The following is a 23,086-nucleotide window of genomic DNA, read 5'->3' on the forward strand; positions in this document are numbered from 1 at the left end:
TGCCGTGCCTTCACCCCTGAGCTACACCGCATCATCTGGCCCGGCAAGTTCAAGCCAAACCTGCCTCCATGTTATGATGGCACCCGCGAACCCGTGGAGTTCCTCCAGCTCTACTCGCTGAGCATCGAGGCGGCGAACGGTGACGAAAAGGTCATGGCGAACTGGTTCCCCATGGACCTCAAGGACGGCGCACGCTCCTGACTTCTACCTCTCTCGGAGGGGTCGATCTCCTCCTGGGATGAGCTTCACGAGCGCTTCATCGCCAACTTCCAGGGCACCCGTGACCGTGCCCCTGGAGTGAATGACCTGTGATGCATGAAGCAGAAGCCGGGTGAGACTCTACACAAGTACATAAAATGCTTCACGAATGTTCGCCTCAAGATCCCGAAGGCGTCAGACGAGGCCATCATCTCGGCATTCACCGATGGCGTCCGGGCGTCAAGATGAAAGAGGAGCTCACCATCCATGACGATTTGTGCTTGACTCTGGAGATGTTCAACCTGGCAAACAAGTGCGCAAGGGCCGCCTCTCCCTCCTGAAGCTTTCGGAGGCCGGCCTGAAGACAAGAAGGCTAAGGCAAAGGAGGCGAAGCACAAGGGCCCCGCCGTGCTGGCGGCAGAGCCCGAGATGAAGCGCGATTGTGACCACAATGAGCCTCCCAGGGGCAAACGTCCATTCTGCGTCTTCCACAACGTACACAACCACAACACTAACGACTATCGGGAGCTCAGAGTGCTTCGTGACGGACTTCTTGGCTGCCGCCCCGAGCACGGCGACCACGGCTACGGTCATGGAGGAGGCCGTGGCGGAGGCCGCTGGGACAACCGCGACCCTTGACAGGACTGGCGCGACTAGCCTCCCGAGGACCACTCACGGGATCAGCCTCGCGATGGCCCCTGGTGTGACCAGCCTCGTGAGGACTGTTCTCAGGGCAATGTCGGCCTCCCGCCGCTGCCACTGCCAAGGAGAAATTACAACAACCGACAGGATGATGGGGCAGGGGGCTTCTAGGAACCCCGTGCGATCGCCTGCATCCTGGGTGGTGCTCAAGCCCCTGCCTCGAACCGCAACTTCAAGCAGTTCTCTCGTGAGGTGAACGCAGTCCTCCCGGGGCTTGAGGCCACGCTTCCCTTCAAGTGGTCGCACTACGCCATCACCTTTGACTCCAAGGACCACCTCAAGTGCTCGGTCGCCGCAGGCACACTCCCCATTCTCTGTACGCCCACCATCAGCAATGTCCTCGTCACCAAGACCCTCATCAATGGTGGTGCGGGGCTTAATGTTCTCTCGTTTGAGACATTCGAGATGCTTCAGGTGCCCTATGATCAACTCATGCCAATTAAGTTGTTCTATGGAGTAACCGATGGGTCCACCATCCCCCTGGGCCAAGTGCGCCTCCCAGTCACCTTCAGAGAGCGCAACAACTACCACACCGAGCTTATCAACTTCGATGTCGCCCACATAGGCCTGCCGTACAATGCCATCCTTGGGTATACGGCCCTCGCCAAGTTCATGGCGGCAACCCACCATGGCTACAACGTCCTCAAGATGCTAGGGTGCAGCTGCATCATCACGGTTGCCTGTGATGCGAAGGATGCAGTCTGCTCTCTTGAGCGTGCCTATCAGGCTGTAGTGGCTGAAAACTCTGACGACGAGGGTGGCATCCTGCCTCCCGAGGCCACCCCAAGAAGAAGAAGCATCTCCTCCCCAAGAGCCGTCAGGAGGCCGAGATACCCGTTGGTGGTGCCTCAGGCTTCGCGCCCGCTGCTGGGGCGCCCTTTCCTTCCGTATAGGAAGCCGTGCCCGACGCCTCCCTCAGGACAGGCTCGGGGGCTTCATCTGGAAAGCCTCTAACCTAACTAGTCAACAAGGGAGATGCTCGGGCACCACTTGAAGGCGTGCTTTGATGCGCACCACCATGAGCAAGGAGTGAGGCGCCAGGCGCGCGAGAATTCATCACCAAGGCGATCGAGGAGCTTCAGGAGGCGTAGGCCATCCGCGACGAGCATCGCCCCGGACGGCCTACCAGTGCAGCTGCCGCCCCTGACGTGGGTGGCGACCTGTGCGTCTGTGTCAACATCTGGGCCTCAATAGGGCTGCATCGTAGGACCTCTTCTGGCCGTTGTGCGTCGGTCGGAGCGGGGGCTACCCCTGCAGCTACGTCCGCATGCCGTTTTGGCTGCTAAACGTGGGCGCCTCGTGCTAGCGCCTCGTGTAGCATGCTATGGCATGTCACGAGGCCAGGCGATTAGTGGTCGCGTCTCAGGAGGTCTCGGACCCTCGCGAGCCCCCCAGGCCTCCAGAGCCGCCCTGCTCGTGAGGAGCAATCTCCATGACACGCATTTCTTCAACTACCTCGACGCTTCTCCAACATCAGTGCCAGGTGACTTTTTGGTTTGTTTAGTTGAGGGCGCCCCATGGGTGGCATTATCCTAAAGCTGTCAGGGCCCACCCCTGCAATTGTGTTATTTCGTCTGTGTGCCTTGAACCTGTTATGCCCCCGCAAGCTACTGAGTTCATTAACCCTATGCACGTTGATGTATCGCTTCTGGAATAACCCCTGCAAACACCGCGCATTGCCAACTCTCCTCCCGAGCGTCCCATGCGAGGGGGCTGCCGGCATGGGCCTGTGCTCGGGTCTGTCCCTGCAGCGCCGATAAACCTAAGAGACTGAGCTCTGACCCTTGGGTGGGCCCCATGCGTGTCACCTCACCAGGTCCTTAGTGCCTTCATCTTCTCGTGGAACTATCATGAGCAGACCAGCAAGCACACGTCGCTTCTTGTATTGTGCAGTTGTCTAGTCTGTAGGAACCTCAGGAGCCAAACATTCAAGCGATACTCTACCCCTCATAAGGGATGGCTTCGGTCGAGAGGTTGTTCGATCCGCAAAGGCTAAGTGTATCAATCTGCTTGCCCTGGCCACTGGCCAAGGCCCACTTTCCTAGCAACCCCTGCAAGGTAAAGCCATTCCTCATCCGTGCAAACCGCTTGCACCTTAAAAGGGAGGCTCTTGAGCATTGTGCTTCAGGATCCTACTGGCTCTCGAGCCCTCACCCCTGGCCTTGCACATGGCATCACGACCTAGCATACCGGCGACGGCTGAGCTCTGCTCGAGAGCCGGGTCCTGAAGACGTAGAGCATCAAGGTGGGCGAAAAAGGGGTGGTGCGCCCTGCGGGGGGACACGGAGAAAGGGGTGTGGTCTGGTGGCGTGAGTGATTCTTTCAAAATATCATGGATGTAAAATTTCTTATGCACCCCTAGCGGGACTTGTGCTGGTTCATTTCAGAACAGGAGACATGCATAGGATCAGAAATCCATGGAGATGTGCGCCCCCATGAACCAAGAGCCACAAGGAGTTGCGAGTGCACTAAGCTAGGTTACCCTGCTTGCGTCGAGCGTGAACTTTACCACTGACACCTTATTTTCTGGCGACCTCGCTCGGGCAAGGAACCCCCCTTTAATATCTTGGGAGACGCTTGTGTGCCAAAGGGGACCTCTTGAGCATCGCGCCTCAGGAGCTCTTACCGGACCTCAGGCCGCTCACCTCTTGGCCTTGCACACGGCATCGTGAACTGGCATACCGGCAATGACTGAAGCTCATCTGGGGATTGGGTCCTATTGACGCAGAGCAACACGCTACCATAAGACCAAAAAGGGACCTATGCCCAAGAGAGGGACGCAAGCAAAGCCAAAACATGAGCTGGACGCATTAGAGGTAAAGGCACAAGCGTCGTAGTCCTTACACACCCCCACAAGGCCTTTCATGACTTCAACGCACGAAAAGGAACTAAAGATGCGGCCTCCCGTGGGCCGCGGCTCCAGGAGGCACCAGCTCCAGCGTCGCGGCACCTAGTCGGTGTCCTCCTCCTCCTTGCCCCGGGTGCAGTGACGCGGCGGCTCATCGTAGTCATCGTCGCTTGATCTCCCCCCGAGGGAGGCATCACCGCTGCTAGAGGCGTCGCCAAGGGAGAGTTCACCACCGAGGGCCTCGCCGCCCTATTGGCCACCGTCGTCAGAAGGATGGTCGCGGCCGCTGCTGCCACCAGCCGGGCAGCACTACTGGCACCCGTCGTCTTCCCTGAAGACCTTGAAGAAGAGTGTCGCCTCCCCATCATACGTGAAGTGGAGGGCGTGCCTCCCTGTCAAGCTGCAGGTGCGAGTGATCGCTCCCCATCCCCGGGTCATATAGACGTGGCTAGATAGCATGGCCTCGACCTCCGCCTGTGAGGGCGGGTTGCAGCAGCCGTCGTGCTGTAGCCATAGCTCGATGGGCCCCCTCGCTGGCAGGTCCTCTGCCAAGGAGTCCGGGAGCTAGATCTAGGTGTGTGGAGACCTCACCACCCACACCACGAACTCATGTGTCGTGGGCTCCGCATTCTGAGCAATGATGGCTCTGTGGCATGTGCCATCCCTTTGTCAGCCTGGGCAGTTGCCAAGGCGGCGCGGGGAAGTGGAGGCATCCGCGTACCATCAAGCACCACGTGTCAAGTCTGGCCCATAGACGATTGGGGGCCACGCCACTTCTGCCTCCTCTCCTTGGCTTCGCCTAGAAGCCAGCCCGAGCGCGCCTTGGGCCCGGGGACTATTGTCGGCATTCTGGGATTGGGGGTACCCTGATCTGCTTGCCTACGGCCCATGGCGCGGCTCCCTCGTCGGCCTTGAACAGCCTGGCTGCAGGACCCCCCAAGACAAGACCCTCGCGAGGGCCCCGGCCTCGCGAGGAGAACGACATCAAGGCCTCCCGAGGGGCAATTCTCCAAGCATGCCTCCCTGAGGAGCGAAGATTTCTATGTAGGTACCCAGCCTCACGAGGCTCTCGATGACGTAAGCCATGACGACCAAGGCCAGGCGGATGCAAAGGGGACAGTTTCCTCTTTGGTGCTAAGGAGGCAAGGACGAATGCGGGTTCCCAAGGAATCCCCCAAAGGTTTCCATTCCGGTGCAACAAGACCAAGGCCACAAGCTCGGTAGGACGGTGTCATTGCCGAGCCCACCTCTGCATCATGACTAGAAGCTTTGTAGGCGAAGACCACCTTTCGTCAGGATAAGATGTACTCCTTGTCCCCTTTCAAAATTGGCCATTGTGGGATCCCTTCCCACCAGTTATGAGGGAAGAGGACCAAGGCCACTATAAATATAGGTTAGTCTCCACCGTAGAAGGGATCTGACCCCGAGAGGATCCATCCCACCTTAACTACCCGAGCCCTCGCGAGGCTGCTCATCCAATGTACTAGTTCATCCTCAGCCTCCTCGTGAGGCCAATCCACCACAAAGTAGGAGTAGGGTTTTACACCGCAAGGTGGCCCGAATCTGGGTAAACTGTTGTGTTCATCTTCTTCCCCGATCACGCGAACTCGACGAGGCTAGGCTGTGGGGCGGTGATCTTGAGGCTTGAGCTGGTTGAGATCGTCGCACACGCCCCAGAGTTTGAACCTTCTTGGGTCTGCAGAGCCCTAAATCCGATAGAAACAAAATCTGAAAGCTTCGTACTCCCTCCGGTCCTTTTTTGTTTGTGTATAAGGCTACTCATAGTGGGGAGTATCATATACTAGTATCATGCATAAATTACATAGGGGACTAATAAACCAGGACGGAGGTAGTATGTGAGAGTGTATGGTGGGTCATGTGGTAAAATGTAGTAGTACTTTCTTGTAGCCCATTACTATACATGTTGACTATTACATTGGCTATAGATGACATGGCAGCATGTTAGCCATCAACTGGCTATATTATTAACCATGCTTAAGGCATGCTTGCACAGAGAGAGGGAGAGAGAGAGTCACATTGCATCACATGCAAAACCGGAGAGAGAAAGCTGCATGCAGATAGATCTAGTGAGCCTACATCCAGGGAGATGGAGAGAGGAGTACTTTGCACGCACGTAACTTACCCAACATTTCCTCAAAAGCAAATCTAGGGCAAAATAGTCTATACACTCTGGTGTATAGTAATTTTTCTTGGCATGCGGGCTGTCCAAGGAATATGGTGATAGTGGGAGGTGGGCCATGTAGTCACTAGGCTACCGTGTTTCGTACTCCTCCGGTGTAAGAGTGGAGAAAGTTAGTTTTATCACCGAATCTCTACTCTTATTAAAAAACCGAGTTGGTGATGATGGTGTGCCTGCCATCTTGCAATACAGACCTTCCGATCTATATCTGATGGATAGAAAGCAAACTATGACAATTTTGCAAAAGGATACCTACACCTCTCTCGCTCATCCTTATCTCCCACAACTTCATTATTGAGTAATTCAAATAGGAAGCCTCTAGAACAATCTAGCATGGTGGCCATTGCCGGCGTCATCCATCCCCATGCCTCTGCTAAGTCTGACCACCAATCACCACCGCGCCTCACTCCTCCTCACCTTATCTGTCATCTTTCTCGAGATACCATTTTTCGATGAAATTCTCGAGATACCATTTTTTCAATGAAATTCTTGAGATATCATTAGTTTTTACACATGGGATTACTCCTGCATTGGTTAATCACAACAGGTGTTTTGTAAAAAAATGCATCTTGATGTTTCGTGCAATGCACGGGCATCTTGCTAGTAAATAAATAAGAGTGCAGACGCTCTACGATGCTCTACTGCTGCAGTAATAGTGACCAATGAGCCGTCAAATCACATAGACCCGGTAGTTAGTTGGACGAAAGAAGCAAACCATCACTCTTTGTTGAATCCGCTTCGAGCAAGTATAATAAGCTGACATGGGCGTGCTATAAGACTTAAATAATATATTATTGCTGAGTTGGCGAAGAGAAAAGAGGAGAGAGAAGTCGGCTACTAACTAACAGTTGGCTGTAACACATGCTCCTAGACACTTTGTGAGAGAGGGAGGTGGGCCATGTATCAATGAAGTAGTACTTATTTGTATCTGACTATTATACTTGCCGCCTATAAGCTTGACTATAGATGATGTGGCAACATCTTATAACTAGCAGATGGTTATACTATTAACCATGTTATTCTCCCTCATGCAGTGTTGTATTCTTTTGGAAACCAACGTTTTGTTTCGTTGGATCGCGCCATCGAGCAAAACCAATGTTTAAATCACATCTGTCGCATTCGTGTCTCACCCTCCTCCACCCCACACGATCGCTCGACATGCCACTCACCGCAAACCGAGTATACGCAAACTTTCTCGCCTGCTTGTCGATGGATCATGCCATGGAGTACTAGCACTACTGGAAGAAGGAGGGTGAGGATAGCTAGTTGTAGCACGGACTCCCAAGAACTTTTTTACATGCATGTCGCGGCTGGCCGTGGTGATGTTTGAACGCGGAGCAGTTGCGTGCATCGGGAAGCGGCATGGGCGGCGCTCTCTTGTCCGGTGCACTGCTTCAATGCCGGCACCAGTGAGAGGTCGCGTCCGCTCTGGCCGGGCATGCATGCGGCACTGACCGTTTCGGGCGGGCAGCGCGCGAGTGATGAAGAGGGTTCGGGTTGGCCACGACGGTCAGGAGCAGGCGTGGCAGCGGTCCGGATGCCCGCAAACGAGAGATGTTGGACATACGTAAATATTCCTGCATAATTAATAACGTAAATAATATGCCGGTTGGAAAAATATGATTGTAAGTGGAGATGAAGATGGAGATGGATATGAAAGTAAGAATTTTACACACACATAGTAACGACTCCCGCGACTACTGGTACACATCATCGATGTCTCTTTCTCCCTACACACACCCAAACTTAGTAAGGCCTCATTTTGTTCTTAGGACAGGAATATCATAGGAGTGGGAAACAATATGAAGTGAGATAAATGGAGTACTACGTACAAGAAGAAATGTACACGCACTCGCTCTGCCTCCGACATACCCGCGAGTACACGATGGAGCACATTTGTACACAAAGAGGCAAGTTACGTACGTAATAATTTGACCCTTTAATTTATTCACTTAATAATTTAGGGTCGAGACCACACGTGAGCGATACAAACTGCAACCTAGAAGCGGGGGCGTGTTATTGATTGAGTTTTCTTTCTTGGTACATTAAAAAAATATCTGTCCGCCAGTTTTCGTTTCTTTTTTCTGGGAACGCGCGTATTCTATTTAAAACCACTGCTATGGAGAGATTTTTTTACTCACGTCTCGCTCTCTCACCCTCTTCATATCTAAATAAGATGACAGTGTCCACTCTATCTCTCTCCTCACTGGTGCTCACAGATCCGGCCGGATCCCGTCTACTGCGGGAGGTGAGGAGGTCCAACGTTGACATTGTCGCCATCGGTGATGAAGAAAGTCGATGTGCACCATCCTCTCTGAGCCGGTGCCGGCACGGATGAAGGCCCTCCGCGCCCTTGTTCACTGTCGTCGTGTGGGCAGATCCCGCTGGCCCGCCTAAGCCACATCTCGCCCACCATCTACTTCCTCCAACCTACACCTGCTACTGTTCATCCATCATCGACTTCCTCCAGCCTCCACCAGCTATTGTTCATCCACGGGGTCCTGTTCATCCAGCCTCCATCAGCTATTGTTCATCCACGGGGTCCTGTTCATCTAGCCTCCACCAGCTACTATTCAACCAGCCCTCCATGGGGTCCTGTTCATCCAGCCTTCACCGGCTACTGTTCAACCAGCCATCCACGGGGTCCTGTTCATCCACCCCTAACCGGCTTGGGTGTGTGGCAGCCTCCTCGATCGGGGTCCTGTTCATCCAGCGGCAACGGCCTCTACTACCACGGGGTCCTGTTCATCCTACCCCAAAAAATGGTCATTGTTCATCAAGAGGCAGTAGGTTCGATCGGCTTCAGTTAGCAGCAGTAGCGAAGGAATCGCTCGGGTTCAGTTAACAGCCAAGGGATCGATCGCTCGGGTTCAGTAACGTAGCTAGTGCAATTTCTCGGGTTCAGTAAGCGAACGCCACTCGAGTTCAGTTAGAGCCCAATGCCTCACACACACACGTACGTGTATGAGAGAAATGCGCAAACCTCTCGTGCATCGCTTCGCCCTGACCACCCACTGTAACTGAGAACTCCGTGAAATTTTCCTCGCCCTCGCTTCTACCACGATTCTTTCCGTCATGGACGGCCCAAAGAATGTCATGCAGGTGCGTCCCTGGCCCGCCCAGGACGAAAAGCCCATTTTCTATCATGATTTTTTGTCATAGAAGTAGGATCACACCACATCTATGATGATACGTGCTTTTGTCACAATTACCGTCATAGAAGTGTCATAAGCATGACAGAAAAAAATTGTTCGGGCCAAAGTGTCACGGATGTGTTTTTTTATAGTGTAATGTGTATGCCCTTGTGATCATAGTGAAAAAGTTGAATTCATTGATTGGTTCTCTCATATACATATGCCAAATGATGTTAATTGGATTATTATGGGTGACTTCGACTTTATCAGGGATCCCTTTGATAGAAATAGACCTGGGGGAGATGTAAATGAAATGTTGCTCTTTAATGAGGCTATTAGCAACCTGGGCTTGATAGAAATCTCTCTGAAGGGGAGACAATATAGTTGGAGTAATATGCAGGAAACACCTTTGCTTGAGAAATTAGACTGGTTCTTCACTTTTGCTACTTGGATGACAACTTTTCCTGACATAATGGCCCTGCCCCTTTCTAGACCTATCTCTGACCACATTCCCTGCGTGATCAAAATTGGGACTATGATTCCCAAAGCTCAAATCTTCAGATTTGAAAACTATTGGTTACAACACAGTGACTTTAGAGAGATTGTGATTAATGCTTGGAATATCCTAGTGGGTCATTCTGATTCTACTAAAATTATTAATGCCAAGCTCAAGAACTTGAGGAGGGCTATAAATATTTGGTTAAAAGTATTTCTTGTCTTAAGAGGAAAACTGAAGCTATTAATCAAGGAATCTTTCTTCTGGACCTTTTTGAGGAGTATAGATCCCTTAGTACTTTAGAATGAAACTACAGAAATATTCTTAAAGAGGAATTATTGGTGTTGCTCCAAAACCAGAGGATTTATTGGAAGCAAAGGGAAAAATTAAGGGGGTCAAATTTGGAGATGAGAACACTAAATTGTTCCATACTAAGGCTAACATTAATCACATGCATAATTATATTGTTGTTCTGCAGAATGATGAGCAAGTGGAATTCTAAGATCATGAAAGTGAAGCTGCTATCCTCTGGGAGGCTTTTAAGAAGAAGAAAATGCAGTTCTCAGCACGCCACCATGCACTTTGACCTGCCTTTTATTTATGGTAACAATGTTGACCAAAGTCTATTTGTAGAGCTGGAGAAACCTTTTACTGATGAGGAAATCAATCAAGTGGTGAAAGATCTACCTTCTGATAAGTCTCCAGAGCCAGATGGTTTAAATAATAACTTCTTCAAAGCATGCTAGGACATTATTGGGCGTGATGTTAGAAAGTTGGTTCATGATTTCTTTGAAGGGACTGTTAATTTGGAGAGCATTAATACTTCCTTCATTACTTTAATTCCAAAAGTGTCAAGCCCAATCACTGCAAATGACTTCAGACCTATTTCACTGCTTAATAGTTGTCTCAAGATCATTACAAAACTTCTAGCTAATAGACTATGAAAGATTATTTTACAGTTGGTGAACATCAATCAATATGGATTTCTTCAAAATAGATCAATTCAAGACTGTTTGGGTTGGGCATATGAATAAAATGACGGGATTTAATCTTATTGCCAAATTTCTTTCTATCTACATTATGTCATCTTTCCTATAGTGGTACTCTGTTTCTTGCAAAACTTAATACTTTGAGATGCATGCTGGATAGTGGTCTTGGGGTAGAGTAATAGTAGTAGATGCAGTTGAATTAACAGTCTACTTATCGCAGAGACGCGGACATAATGCCTATGTGAGATTATGCCATGAATGATCATAGTTATAAATTGCTACTTTTCTATCAATTGCCCAACATTAATTTTTCTACCATGCCACTACCTTCTTTCCAGAGAGATCCCATTAGTGAACCTATAATTTGGTCTTTTATTTTTCCTTTACTTTTTGCCATTTTACCTGTACGGTTATCTATTTGTTTTTAATCTTGTAACTTGCAAGACAAGGGGACTGGTAACCCCCTTGCCAAGTTGGGTGCAAGCAATTTTTATCTGATTGTGTGCAGGTGTTGTTTACATCATTAGCTTGGTGACTCCTACTGGTTCGATAATCCTTCGTTCTTAACTAAGGGAAATACTTTCTACTACTATGCTACATCACCTTTCCTCTTCGGGGAATCCAACAACTCCTAAGGGAGTAGCACACCACATGCAAGGAAGTTCCAGACCTTGACTCCCACCGCCTAGGAGCCCAAATATCCAAACAAATCCTCAATGAAATCAACGTGGAATCCAAATTGGCTTGGTGGAAGTGTAGATCGGGTGATCCTCGCTTTTCCCTCTAAGGATTACATTGTTTTGGCGGAGGAAAGTGGGGTAGATCGGTATTTTGAAGTTACAAAAATGGAGTAAGAGACAGAAAGAGCCCAACTCAATAGAGTGGGGAAGGATATACCCCTTGGGGAATATGAAGTGGGCCTTTTATAGCACGCTTGAAAACCTGCATGTTTGAGTGTCCTGCCACATCTTGGTATGTCCTCTTGGAGGGTCCGAAGGCTACCATCGGGTGGTCCCGGATTCAGGACTACTCCGGGCATTGCGTCTAACTGACACGACAACCATCTGATGTCAGTCGGAACCACAGTCGAGATGCCGAATGCCAGAGAAAACACTAGAAGTCTCGGATTTTGATGCAACCCCCAACACATACTCCAGTTGGGCAACAGAAGCCTCTGCTGCCAGCTGGAGTTGGAGCCTGATTTAGGTAGTTCTTCCGGAACCTCCGGCAGCTACCACCAAAAAGTGTATAGTGATGTTTTGCAAGTGCACCAGGCTTAGTTGTAACCTTTTCAAAGTAGGAATATCCATCCCACATGGAGGACATGAAATGGCTGTCAGGATGTGCTCAAGTTAGTTGCGGTCCAAAGCAAAAAACGAAAGTTGAAATATTGCAAGGTGTTGTGACTAAAAACTAAGTGCACAAGAATAAGGTAAAAATAACAAGAAAGTAATGGAAATGATGAAATAAACAATACGACTAAGGCGTTGTCATGGTATTTGGATTCACCACTAGTAAGTATGTTATGTAATCATGCGAATGCATAATTCTAGGTTTGGATAACTAATCCACCTGGTATGTTTGTAAGTGAGCGAACCCAAGCACAGATATGTGCATATACGCAGCAACCACGCATCACACGCCACCATCGTTCCTTCCGACATTCAGGTTACGACAACGACCACTAATGGTCTCCCATGTACGTGGCTAATGGGTGGTCTCTATTATTACTCTATCCAAGGTCAGCGGTGTCTCAAGGAGGGAGATAGCTTCTATCACCATTGTACCTTCGCTCCCTACTTCACTCTGATAGTAATATCCTTCATTACCATCAAGGCAAATGTTGTGCGGGCGACTAACACACAACATCAAGAAAAATATTGACATAAATCATATATACCTAAGAGATTCATCCTCACTACCTTAGTTATCTCAACATGCAAGCATGCCACCTCACCGTACAATTATGAATCGGACCCCACCTCAACATGCAATCATGCATGGAAAAAGTTCCACCACAACATTGAACCATGCATGGGGAAATGTTTTCATTCAATTATTCTTCCTTATTTCAACAAATTGTATACAACTATACATAATCAAATATAATAAGTCTCTATTTTAAATTTCGGTTCACATGTTATCAACCTAAAGTTTCATCAACCAATTCCCGCAACAACGTGCGAAGTATCCTCTAGTATACAAAGAGAACTGTGTATCTTATCAGCTCATACACACATCAGGGTTCCTTCATGTCATATAGAACTAGGAAGTTTACTTGGACAAGGAGACTGCTACTCCCGTAGGAGTTGTTGGATTTTCCCGAAGAGGAAGGGTGATATAGCACAACAACAAAAAGTATTTCACTCAGTTAAGAACCAAAGTTTAATCAAACCAGTAGGTCTCAACAAGCTAACATGATAAGCAGCACATGCACACAAATAAAATAAAAGCTTGCACCCAACTTGGCAAGGGGGGTGTCAATCCGCTCATCTCGCTAGTTACAAGATTAAAAGCAAATAGTGGATGGATAATGATATAGTGGAATAGCAAAATAATGAAAGTAAATAAAAGAGCAATTGTGTAAATGCAAGTATAAATAGAGAATGGATCCATGGGCCATAGGTTCACTAGTGGCATCTCTCTCGAAAGCAGGTAATGGCATGGTAGATAAATTATTGTTGGGCAACTGATATAAAAACATCATTCATAATTATGATCATTCATGGCATAATCTTGTATAGGCATTACATCTGTGATAAGTAGACCGTTATCCAACTGCATCTAATACTATTACTCCATCCCAAAACCACTATCCAACATGCATCTTAAGGTATTAAGTTTAATGGAAAATAGAGCAATGCAATAAGCAACATGACATAATATAGACGGGAAAATAATCTAGCAATAAGATTAAACCCCATCATTTTACCTTATAGGAAACAATACAAATACGTGTCTTGTCCCTTTCTGTCACCGGGATATAAAACACCGTAAGATTGAACCTAATAATATGCGCCACTCCCTCTGAAGAATTACCCATCTATCTTGGCCAGAGAAGACAAGTAACTCGGAAAGCATACATAGCTACTCAATTACACATCAAAGAAACTTCAAAAGATTCAAATATATTCAATGAACAATCTGATCACAAATCCACAATTCATCAGATCCCAACAAACACATCATAAGAATTACATCGGATTGATCTCGGAGGAGAACATGGTATTGAAGATTAGAGAGAGAGAGAGAGAGAGAGAGAGAGAGAGAGAGAGAGAGAGAGACTACTATGGACCTGTAGGTCCTAAGGAACTGCTCAGACATCATCATATAGGCAACAAGGTTGATAAAGAAGCTCCCTCCAATGGCTTTCCCCTTCAGCAGAACTCCGGAACAGGGCTCCAGAAGGGATCGCTTCGGAACAGAGGCTTGCGGCGGCGATAAAATTCTTTCGGGTCTCCCTCTGAAGGTTTCAAGAATTATGGAATTTATAAGCGGGGGAATTAGGTCAAGACATGGCTTAGGGGGGCACAATTCTAGGTGGCGAGGCCACCCCCTAGCCGCGCCACCTGCCCTTGTGGCTAGCTCATGGCCCCTCTCGATGTCTCCCGAAGCTTCTAGGGTCCTTCTGGTCTAGAAAAAATCATCAAAAATTGGCATCATGTTTGGACCTTCCTAAATATGGATTTCCTGTGAAACAAAAAACAAGCAGAGAATAGGAAATGACACCGGGCACTAAATTAATATGTTAGACAAGAAAAATAATATTAAATGATGTAAAATGATAATATAAGTATATATAAGTGATAATGTAGCAGCATGAAACAATCAAAAATTATATAATCATTTGAGACGTATCGGAGACAACAAGCATCATCAAAGTGGTCATGGCAATAATAGATAAATGATTAATGTAACACTTGTAGGAATCCATGCTATGTCTTGGTATTATACAAAGAGATGAGTGGAGTGTTGGTGATGGCGATGATGATGATGATCAACGCGATGCCAGAGTCTCCTTGACCGAGTTGATGGCGTGGTGATGCCCTTCCAAAGGTGAGGTCTCTTGGTTCTAGAGCATGGTTATAATATCTCTGTTCATCTACTGCGAGATAAACTTCCGGGTCGTTGGCAAACTGACGCCTTTCCCCTTGTTGAACTAGGGGGCCATGTCCGTACAAGCACCGAGACCAATGTCGTGAGGTAAACTTGATAAACAAGATTAGTCCTCACTAAGCCCATATTATATCAACACCAAAATACCATTAGGGATACATGCACTTCGAGTTCTATGCAAAGACTCGCGTTTAAGAAGGATGTTGTAAAATGTGAACCTTGATAAAATATTACCGAAGGAAAATGGATAACCAAGCATTTAACTACCACTTTACTTAATATTGTTATTCCTCATGAATTGTTCCAGAGGTATACTTTCTTTACAAATGATTTCTACGATATCTGTTTTTTTGTTCAGGGAGTTTCTACCATATCTTCAGGTCCAATCGTGACTTCATATTTTCTCCAATTTTGCTTTTGTTAGACAATGTTTAGGTTCCTAAGTCTCAAATTTTGGGTCATGCAGATATTGATGACCCTTCATGTATGGATTTTTTTTCCTTCGCCGAATCTCCATGTACACAACTCCACAATTATGTGTTTGAAATTGAAAAGTGTGTGTTAATGGCAATGGAAGGAGATTTTGACCCGATGAGCCATTGACGTAGGTGATAAGATTGGATTGGGATTATGAGGGCAGACATAGTAGGTGAGCCACTCAATAAGAGTTGAACCAATAAAATATGCATGCCCCGTTGCAACTCACCGGCAATTAGCTAGTCCTGAGAAAAAGGATACTCAGATGCTCAGAAAATACTTCTAGCACAATACTCTACTACGAAACTGTTATTTATTTTGCTGGAACTGAAAGTTAGCGCCACAGATAGCATGTTGATATGAGCAATATTCGCTCGGAAATGTGATTAACCAGGTCGCTTTAATATCAGAACTTCAGAAATGTAAACTATCACATCTTCCAAAGATGACAATTTATACATTTAAGCCACTGCACTTAAAGATATAGCAGGGCACAAGGATCAAGTGATACAGCTGAGAGATACCAAAAGGGTGGTGAGAAAACAGTGTGGTTATTCCAGCAGTACTGCGTTGATATGCTTACACCTCCTCGATCAGAACCTTGGACTGAGGGTTGTTCTTTCTACCTGCCTTCCTCAGTCCGCTTCCACTGTCCAGCTCCTCAAAAGCCGCTTTCTGCACCTCAACGATGCGAGCCAACGATGGCCAGGCCTCACTTGGCTGCTCATGAGCCCAGCATGTCATGAAGAACAGCTTCCTACCCGCGGCATGGAGCTTTTTGAAGCTCCGTGCCTTTTCCGTCTCGCCCATTTTGTCTTCCTTGAGGATGCTCTCACCAGCTTGGAAGAGCCTGTGGAAGTCACACAATGCACAAACCACTGCATTGCCTCCTAAGGAGAGGATTGTGATGATATCATCCACAAGTCCAATAGCAAACCTGAAACCTCCGGTGTGCCTGTAAGCTGGGGAGCATGTCTCCTCTATGCACGTCGTGAGCGCTTCAGATACTGTCTCAGGTTTAGCGCCGTCCCCCATGACTTTCGACATAGACAAGGCAACAGTTGAAGCACCCAAAGGATCAGACTGCCAATCACCATTGTAGAGGCGAAGTGTGAAGCAGTAACTGTAGAGAATATCAACTAAGTGAACAGTGAGCAAAGGAGATGGCTCTGCCCTGGTTAGCTGTTTGAGTGATGGGAGAGGAGATTCTGGCCCTTCTGGTATTTCATGGATGATAGATTCTGACGCGGTCATTGGATCTGATAAAGTAGTATCGTCTGTACTTATTTGTCTGATAAGCTGGGTCCCATCATGACTAAGAGAGATCGACTGAGCAGAAGGATTTTTCCACCATGGAGTCCATGGTTCAATCATCTTGCTGAGTTCACCAGAGGCCAGAGCTTGACGAAATCGTTTGATTTCATCATCAGAGAGGTCCTCAAGCTTGATTTCGTCACCTATTTAGTAGAAAGAACAAATAAGAACTCAACGCAGAACCTGACGGACAATGCGGAAATCTGCTGGTTCAACAATACATCCAATGTAGAACGGCAAAGGCTTAATAAAATACAAATGTGCAGGAAAAGGGAGGTGCTACAAAATGATTGGCTAATGCCATTTACATCTAAGCTACACTTAAACATCACACAACAAAACTGCAACATGAACAAGTTAGTTAAAGAACCTACCATAGTGTTACAAGATGCTACTGAGTTATCACAATTATAAAGGTCAGGAGTAAATGTAGCATACCAGAGATGGCTTTCTGAATAAGCTCCTCTGACAACATTGACTCTGCAGGGTAAAAAAAATGTTCAGCATTGCGAAAGTGAAATCACTGATGGCATAAAAGAACAGATAAATTATCTACAAGATAGTTCAGTGTCTATCAATAATCACCCGAAGGACGCATACAATGATTTCACAAAAGGCAGTTCCAACTAACTGTGTCGAACTAAATTGTAAATTGTAATGTTCACCTTTTGCCCGTAACCTTAATTTCAACCATTTTTATGCAATTGCAACCTGTAAGCAATACTTTCTACAACGGTAACTATTACAACTAGATATAAGCACCAAGAAGAAATCGTACCATATGTCAACTATCTTGTTTGTTATCTATCATCTAGTTTGCTACTTGTACACCTATAGACGAACAGAGAATAAAAAGAGCTCAGCTGAGCATCTCAAAGCAATAAGACTGCAATTAGAAATCTTAACTGAAAACACAGGGATCCACTTTTATAGTGCCTTCTACAGTATAAGCCTCCATGCCAATTACTAACAGTTTTGAGAGGAAATGGTACACAAACAGAAATCATACTTTTGCAGGACTGAAAAACCAGAAGATAATTCCTAAAACAACACTTCAAGAAAGCTCAATATGACTACAGAGATAATCAGACACATTGAAGCAATAGTTGACAGCTATGAAAGCCTCAATAAGAATGCATACACATCTGAAGTGCAGAAGACTGCAGGAGCGCCTGTGCGTAAACCAAGGGATACACTATGCTCTATGGTTGTCAAGCATACGTGCATATAACAAACAAAATCTTGTTAAACCAACATACCATCTTCACCATTGGACTCCATTTCTTCTTCCAAGTGGAACCGTCTGAGTATATCAAGCATCTTCCTTTTTGATTCATCTTCAGGCTGAATTTGCTTAAGCTCCTCCGTAACATTCTCACGCATAAATGACTCAGTGCATTGCACACTATGCCCCTATTAAACAAGAATGAAACAAAATATTACATTATATACCTAGCAATAAAACCCTTTGATGTAAAGCTAACTGCAAACACTGAAAATAGTCAAATACCAATCTTCCACAGTACCTACACGCGTACTGAAGAAGACACACAATTCCACAGCTTATCGACGGAAAAATCACGGTAACGAAAATTACGGCATTCAGCAGTGAACAAAACAACGCAATATAACCCCACAGAACCAGTCTTCCACAGTACCAACATGCACATATTTTTCCTCATACTAACTGGTGAATGTACTTATATAGATCCATCCCTGTTCAGAGTAGCAAGCAGATGTGAACTATGGTACCTAATTGCATGTGACCCAAATCCCAGCCTCCTCCAAATTTCTACACCTTAATGTCAGTGGCGGAGCCTGCTCATTAAAGAGCCAGGGCAAGACATATGTGCAGCGAAAGTTGATAAGATTTTGCCCGGATTAACTCTTAACTGAACTTACTTTCTCTAATAGAGTATGAAGGAGATGCACTGTGGGAACCCAGGCTCGCCAGGTGCTGGCTCCACCACTGCATCCCATCGAAATGTTAACAGATCCGAACTATGTTTCCATGTATCTCAAATAACCTATGACACAAAAACAGGGAAAGTGCATAGTTACTTCCGTCCTTTCAATTGGTTTGCTCTAGTAATCTTATAAATACATGCACGTTACTAAAATCCAGCATGGCGCCATTATTATTGGTGTAGCATGACGCATTGCGACCTTTTTCAGAAATTCACATCAGACTGACGCAAAGAGGCAATTCCTAGATAAACACTCAAAAGCTAACTATGTCCCCACATTTTCGTTTTAGCCTGTTTTGCAACGAAACAGCTGCATGCAGTATGAAAAGCAACAAGGAAGTTGTCAGAAAAGTGTATACTCTGAATACCGTTTCCGACAAAAGTTTACAGCTCCACTGCGGCAATTCGACGAACACCGCGTGGGCATAACCAAATGAGAGATCGTTAAACTTCCAGCGCTGTGCCACAAACTTTCAGGCAGATAACGCGCAGAGAGAAACAAGGAAGGGGGAGAAGGACACACCTTGTAGCACGTAAGCGAGCAGTAGCGGGAGTTGCAGCGTGGACAAGTGTACTGCGCGAACTGCTTCTGACATCTGCACAAACACCAGACGCGCGAATGTCAATCATCAGGATTAGACAAGCCAGAGGAGAGAAAAACGTAGGGAGGGAGCGGGGGGCGGTGAGGACGCACACGCGGCAGATGACCCTGGTTTCCGCGAAGGAGGAGGACGGGCCGGAGGAGACCGAGGCGGCGGCGTCCTCGGAGACCACCACGACCCTCTCCATCGCCGGCGAGTGGTGGCTGCTCCCGCTTCTCGTGCGCTGACCCTCCGGTGCGCGCGGGCTTTTTGGGGCGATTCCTTCCCGGCGTGGCGGCGAGCGGCGAGCTTTCTCGAAGCTGAAACTGGAAGAGACGCTCGAAGCTGGACGCGGAGGATGAGAAGAGAGAAAAGTCCATATTACCCTCGACAGAGGGAGTAAAAACTGGCTATCGAATATTTTCGTTTGCTACTTCCTCCGTACACGCTTTTATATTTCTTTACAGAGGAAGTAACATTTACAGCTACAAAATTTATTGGTTTTTAGTAAATTTTAAACTGTGTATAAGTTCATTCTGCACGACATCGTATATCACTTCGTCCATTCATATCATCCAAGTACAGTGGACGGTTGGATTTGCCGTCGTTTGGTTGTCGTGCAGACTGAATCGTCTGCCCAGCAGTTTCGATAAGTTAAACTGGTGATAATCTTTTCTTTTTAGATTATTAGAAAAAGGATTGGTGATCACAGATTTTAAGCTGTAAAGGAGCACGCCCACTTCCAGTCGTGCTTTATAGCATCTCCAGCCGCGGCTTTAATCGACCCTCCTCAGGCGTTTTTTTCACGCTGACGCTCAAAAATCGGCTTAATCGCGCCTCCAGGAGCCCCTTCTTTGTTGGTTTGGGCCGAAACTGGCGCCGGCGGTCCCAGGCCGAACCCGACGCGCTGGGGGACGCCCGGGGCGCCAGGGCGAGCGGTTTTGCGCGAAAGAGACGCGGGTCCGCCGAGTCAGCGACACGCGCCTCATCTTCCCCAAAACACCTCGGTTTCCTGCGAAGAATCAATGGCAGAGCTGCCGCCGGTCAGCCTTGCCATTGATTCTTCATGGCGGCGCGTCACGGGCGGGCGGGCGCGGCGACGCCTCCCCTTCCGACACGTGTACACACGATGTGGGGCGATAAAACCCGCGGCTCCCCCTCACCGCTGGCCACATCAGCCCGAGTCCAAAACAGTCGCCGAGCTCTGCCTCTTTCCCGTCCGCCGCCGAGCCCAGCCTATCTCCCCTTCCCTTCCTTCTCAGTGATGGTCGAACGCTTCCCCGGCGACGCGGCGGCGGCCAACGACTTCGGCCGCCGCTCGCTCCACGAGTGGGAGGTGCACCTCCTGTTCGAGGCCAACATCCCGGCGCCGCGGGACATGCGCGCCGGGCCGACGAGGTGGAGGCTCAGCAACGGGGGCGTCCCCATCCCGTCGGTGCCTGAACTCGACGCGCGCCCCGGCATCTTCGCCGCGGAGGTCGATCGTGTGAGGGCGTCCCTGCCGAAGGAGCAGCGCGCCCTTCCCGAATACGCCGCCGACAACCACGCATCGTGGGCGTCGTACTTCCAGCGCCGGCAGGCGTAATAGTTGGCGTCCACCAACGGGGCGCCGATGGTGGGCAGTGAAGGTGCAATTATCCCTGGGTGGTTTTGGTAATTCCTAACAACACATAGCTTATTGATCTAATGCTATTTCAAGATAAATATTTCAGGAAAGCTCAATGATTGACATGGCATGGATTAGAAAGTGGACCCCTCACAATGCTAAGGATAAAAGGATTGGGTCAAGCTCAAAGCACAAGACTCTACATTTCTCATTTTAGTGATCCAAGATCACATTGACTCCATAGGAAAAGCCAATACTATCAAGAGGGGGTGAGGTATTGCTTAATGAGTTTCTTGCTCAAAATGCTTAGTGATATGCTCCAAAGCCTTCAACTACTTTCTCATATTCACATATGTTCCAAACCAAAAGTTAAACTCGGCCCCACCGAAATTCTCTATCCGGTGCCACCGAGTTCTCTTGACATAGTCACTGCCAGAAACCCTAGTCTTTTCGGTCTCACCGATAGGGACCTCGGTCTCACCGAGATGGGATTGTAATCTCTCGGTATCCTTTCGTAACGTTTCGGTCCAACCGAGATGAGCGATCGGTCCCACCGAGATTGCAGTGCAAACTCTTTGTTTTCCTTTCGTAACGTTTTGGTCCTACCGAAAGAGCGAATCGGTCCCACCGAGATTGCCTGACCAACTCTCTGTTTGTCTATTACCAAAATCGGTCCAACCGAGTTTGTGTAATCGGTCTCACCGAGATTACGTTATGCACTAACCCTAATGACATCGGCCCACCGAGTTGACGTGTCGGTCCTACCGAAAATCCTAACGTTCATATTTTGAACTAAATTGGTCCGACCAAGTTTCATGATTCGGTCCCACCGAGTTTGGTAAATTGTGTGTAACGGTTAGATTTTGTGTGGAGGCTATATATCCTTCTTATCCGCCAAATACTTGGGGCAGTTCCGCTTCCAGTGATCAGTCCCTTTGCAGTAGAAGCACTTAGTCTCAGGCTTAGGACCAGACTTGGGCTTCTTCACTTGAGCAGCAATTTGCTTGCCGTTCTTCTTGAAGTTCCCCTTCTTTTCTTTGCCCTTTTCTTGAAACTAGTGGTCTTGTCTACCATCAACACTTGATATTTTTCTTGATTTCTACCGTCGTCGATTTCAGCATCACGAAGAGCTTGGGAATCGTTTCCGTAATCCCTTGCATATCATAGTTCATCACGAAGTTCTACTAACTTGGTGGTGGTGACTAGAGAATTCTGTCAATCACTATTTTATCTGGAAGACTAACTCCCACTTGATTCAAGCGATTGTAGTACCCAGACAATCTGAGCACATGCTCACTGCTTGAGCTATTCTCCTCCATCTTTTAGCTATAGAACTTGTTGGAGACTTCATATCTCTCAACTCGGGTATTTGCTTGAAATATTAACTTCAACTCCTAGAACATCCATACGATCCATGATGTTCAAAACGTCTTTGAAGTCCCGATTCTAAGTTGTTAAGCATGGTGCACTAAACTATCGAGTAGTCATCATATTGAGCTAGCCAAACGTTCATGACGTCTGCATCTGCTCCTGCAATAGGTCTGCCACCTAGCGGTGCATTAAGAACATAATTCTTCTGTGCAACAATGAGGATAAACCTCAGATCACGGATCCAATCCGCATCGTTGCTACTAACATCTTTCAACTTAGTTTTCTCTAGGAACATATCAAAAATAAAACAGGGGAGCTAAACGCGAGCTATTGATCTACAACATATATATGCTAATACTACCAGGACTAAGTTCATGATAAATTAAAGTTCAATTAATCATATTACTTAAGAACTCCCACTTAGAAAGACATCCCTCTAATCTTCTAAGTGATCACGTGATCCAAATCAACTAAACCATAACCGATCATCACGTGAAATGGAGTAGCTTTCAATGGTGAACATCAATATGTTGATCATATCTACTATATGATTCACGCTCGACCTTTCGGTCTCAGTGTTCCCAGGCCATATCTGCATATGCTAGGCTCGTCAAGTTTAACCTAAGTATTCTGCGTGTGCAAAAACTGGCATGCACCCGTTGTAGATGGATGTAGAGCTTATCACACCCGATCATCACGTGGTGTCTGGGCACGACGAACTTTGGCAATGGTGCATACTCAGGGAGAACACTTTTATCTTAAAATTTAGTGAGAGATCATCTTATAATGCTACCCTCAATCAAAGCAAGATAAGATGCATAAAAGATAAACATCACATGCAATCAATATAAGTGATATGATATGGCCATCATCATCTTGTGCTTGTGATCTCCATCTCCGAAGCACCGTCATGATCACCATCGTCACCGGCGCGACACCTTGATCTCCATCGTAGCATCGTTGTCGTCTCGCCAATCTTATGCTTCCACGACTATCGCTACCGCTTAGTGATAAAGTAAAGCATTACAGCGCAATTGCATTGCATACAATAAAGCAACAACCATATGGCTCCTGCCAGTTGCCGATA

The 23,086-nt window shown here is 47.3% G+C and overlaps 1 protein-coding gene across 2 annotated transcripts; it reads right to left on the bottom strand.

The window, feature by feature from the left end:
• Positions 1–15,518: 15,518 nt before the first annotated feature.
• LOC123048978 (zinc finger HIT domain-containing protein 2) lies at positions 15,519–19,394 on the bottom strand. Of its 2 annotated transcripts, XM_044471998.1 has the most exons (6): positions 19,136–19,385; positions 18,965–19,037; positions 18,377–18,501; positions 17,734–17,887; positions 16,913–16,954; positions 15,519–16,617 (listed from the first exon to the last, which is right to left on the bottom strand). In XM_044471998.1, exons 3-6 carry the CDS (start codon positions 18,452–18,454, stop codon positions 15,740–15,742), a joined length of 1,152 nt encoding a protein of 383 aa, XP_044327933.1. In that variant the 5' UTR covers positions 18,455–18,501; positions 18,965–19,037; positions 19,136–19,385; the 3' UTR covers positions 15,519–15,739. The 2 variants fall into 2 exon arrangements, with proteins under 2 accessions (XP_044327933.1, XP_044327924.1); XM_044471989.1 differs by lacking the exon at positions 18,377–18,501 and having other exon boundaries at positions 19,136–19,394.
• Positions 19,395–23,086: the final 3,692 nt, after the last annotated feature.

Source organism: Triticum aestivum, chromosome 1A, assembly GCF_018294505.1.
Source record: "Triticum aestivum cultivar Chinese Spring chromosome 1A, IWGSC CS RefSeq v2.1, whole genome shotgun sequence".
Lineage (NCBI taxonomy): Eukaryota > Viridiplantae > Streptophyta > Magnoliopsida > Poales > Poaceae > Triticum > Triticum aestivum.

Excerpts from the sequence above, each read along its gene's own strand:
- LOC123048978 (XM_044471989.1), bottom strand. The coding sequence starts at position 19,230 with ATGGAGAGGGTCGTGGTGGTCTCCGAGGACGCCGCCGCCTCGGTCTCC. Across the intron at positions 16,955-17,733 it reads GGAGTCCAATGGTGAAGATG|AGTCAATGTTGTCAGAGGAG; the intron begins GTATGTTGGTTT and ends TTTACCCTGCAG. Across the intron at positions 16,618-16,912 it reads TATTCAGAAAGCCATCTCTG|GTGACGAAATCAAGCTTGAG; the intron begins GTATGCTACATT and ends TCTACTAAATAG.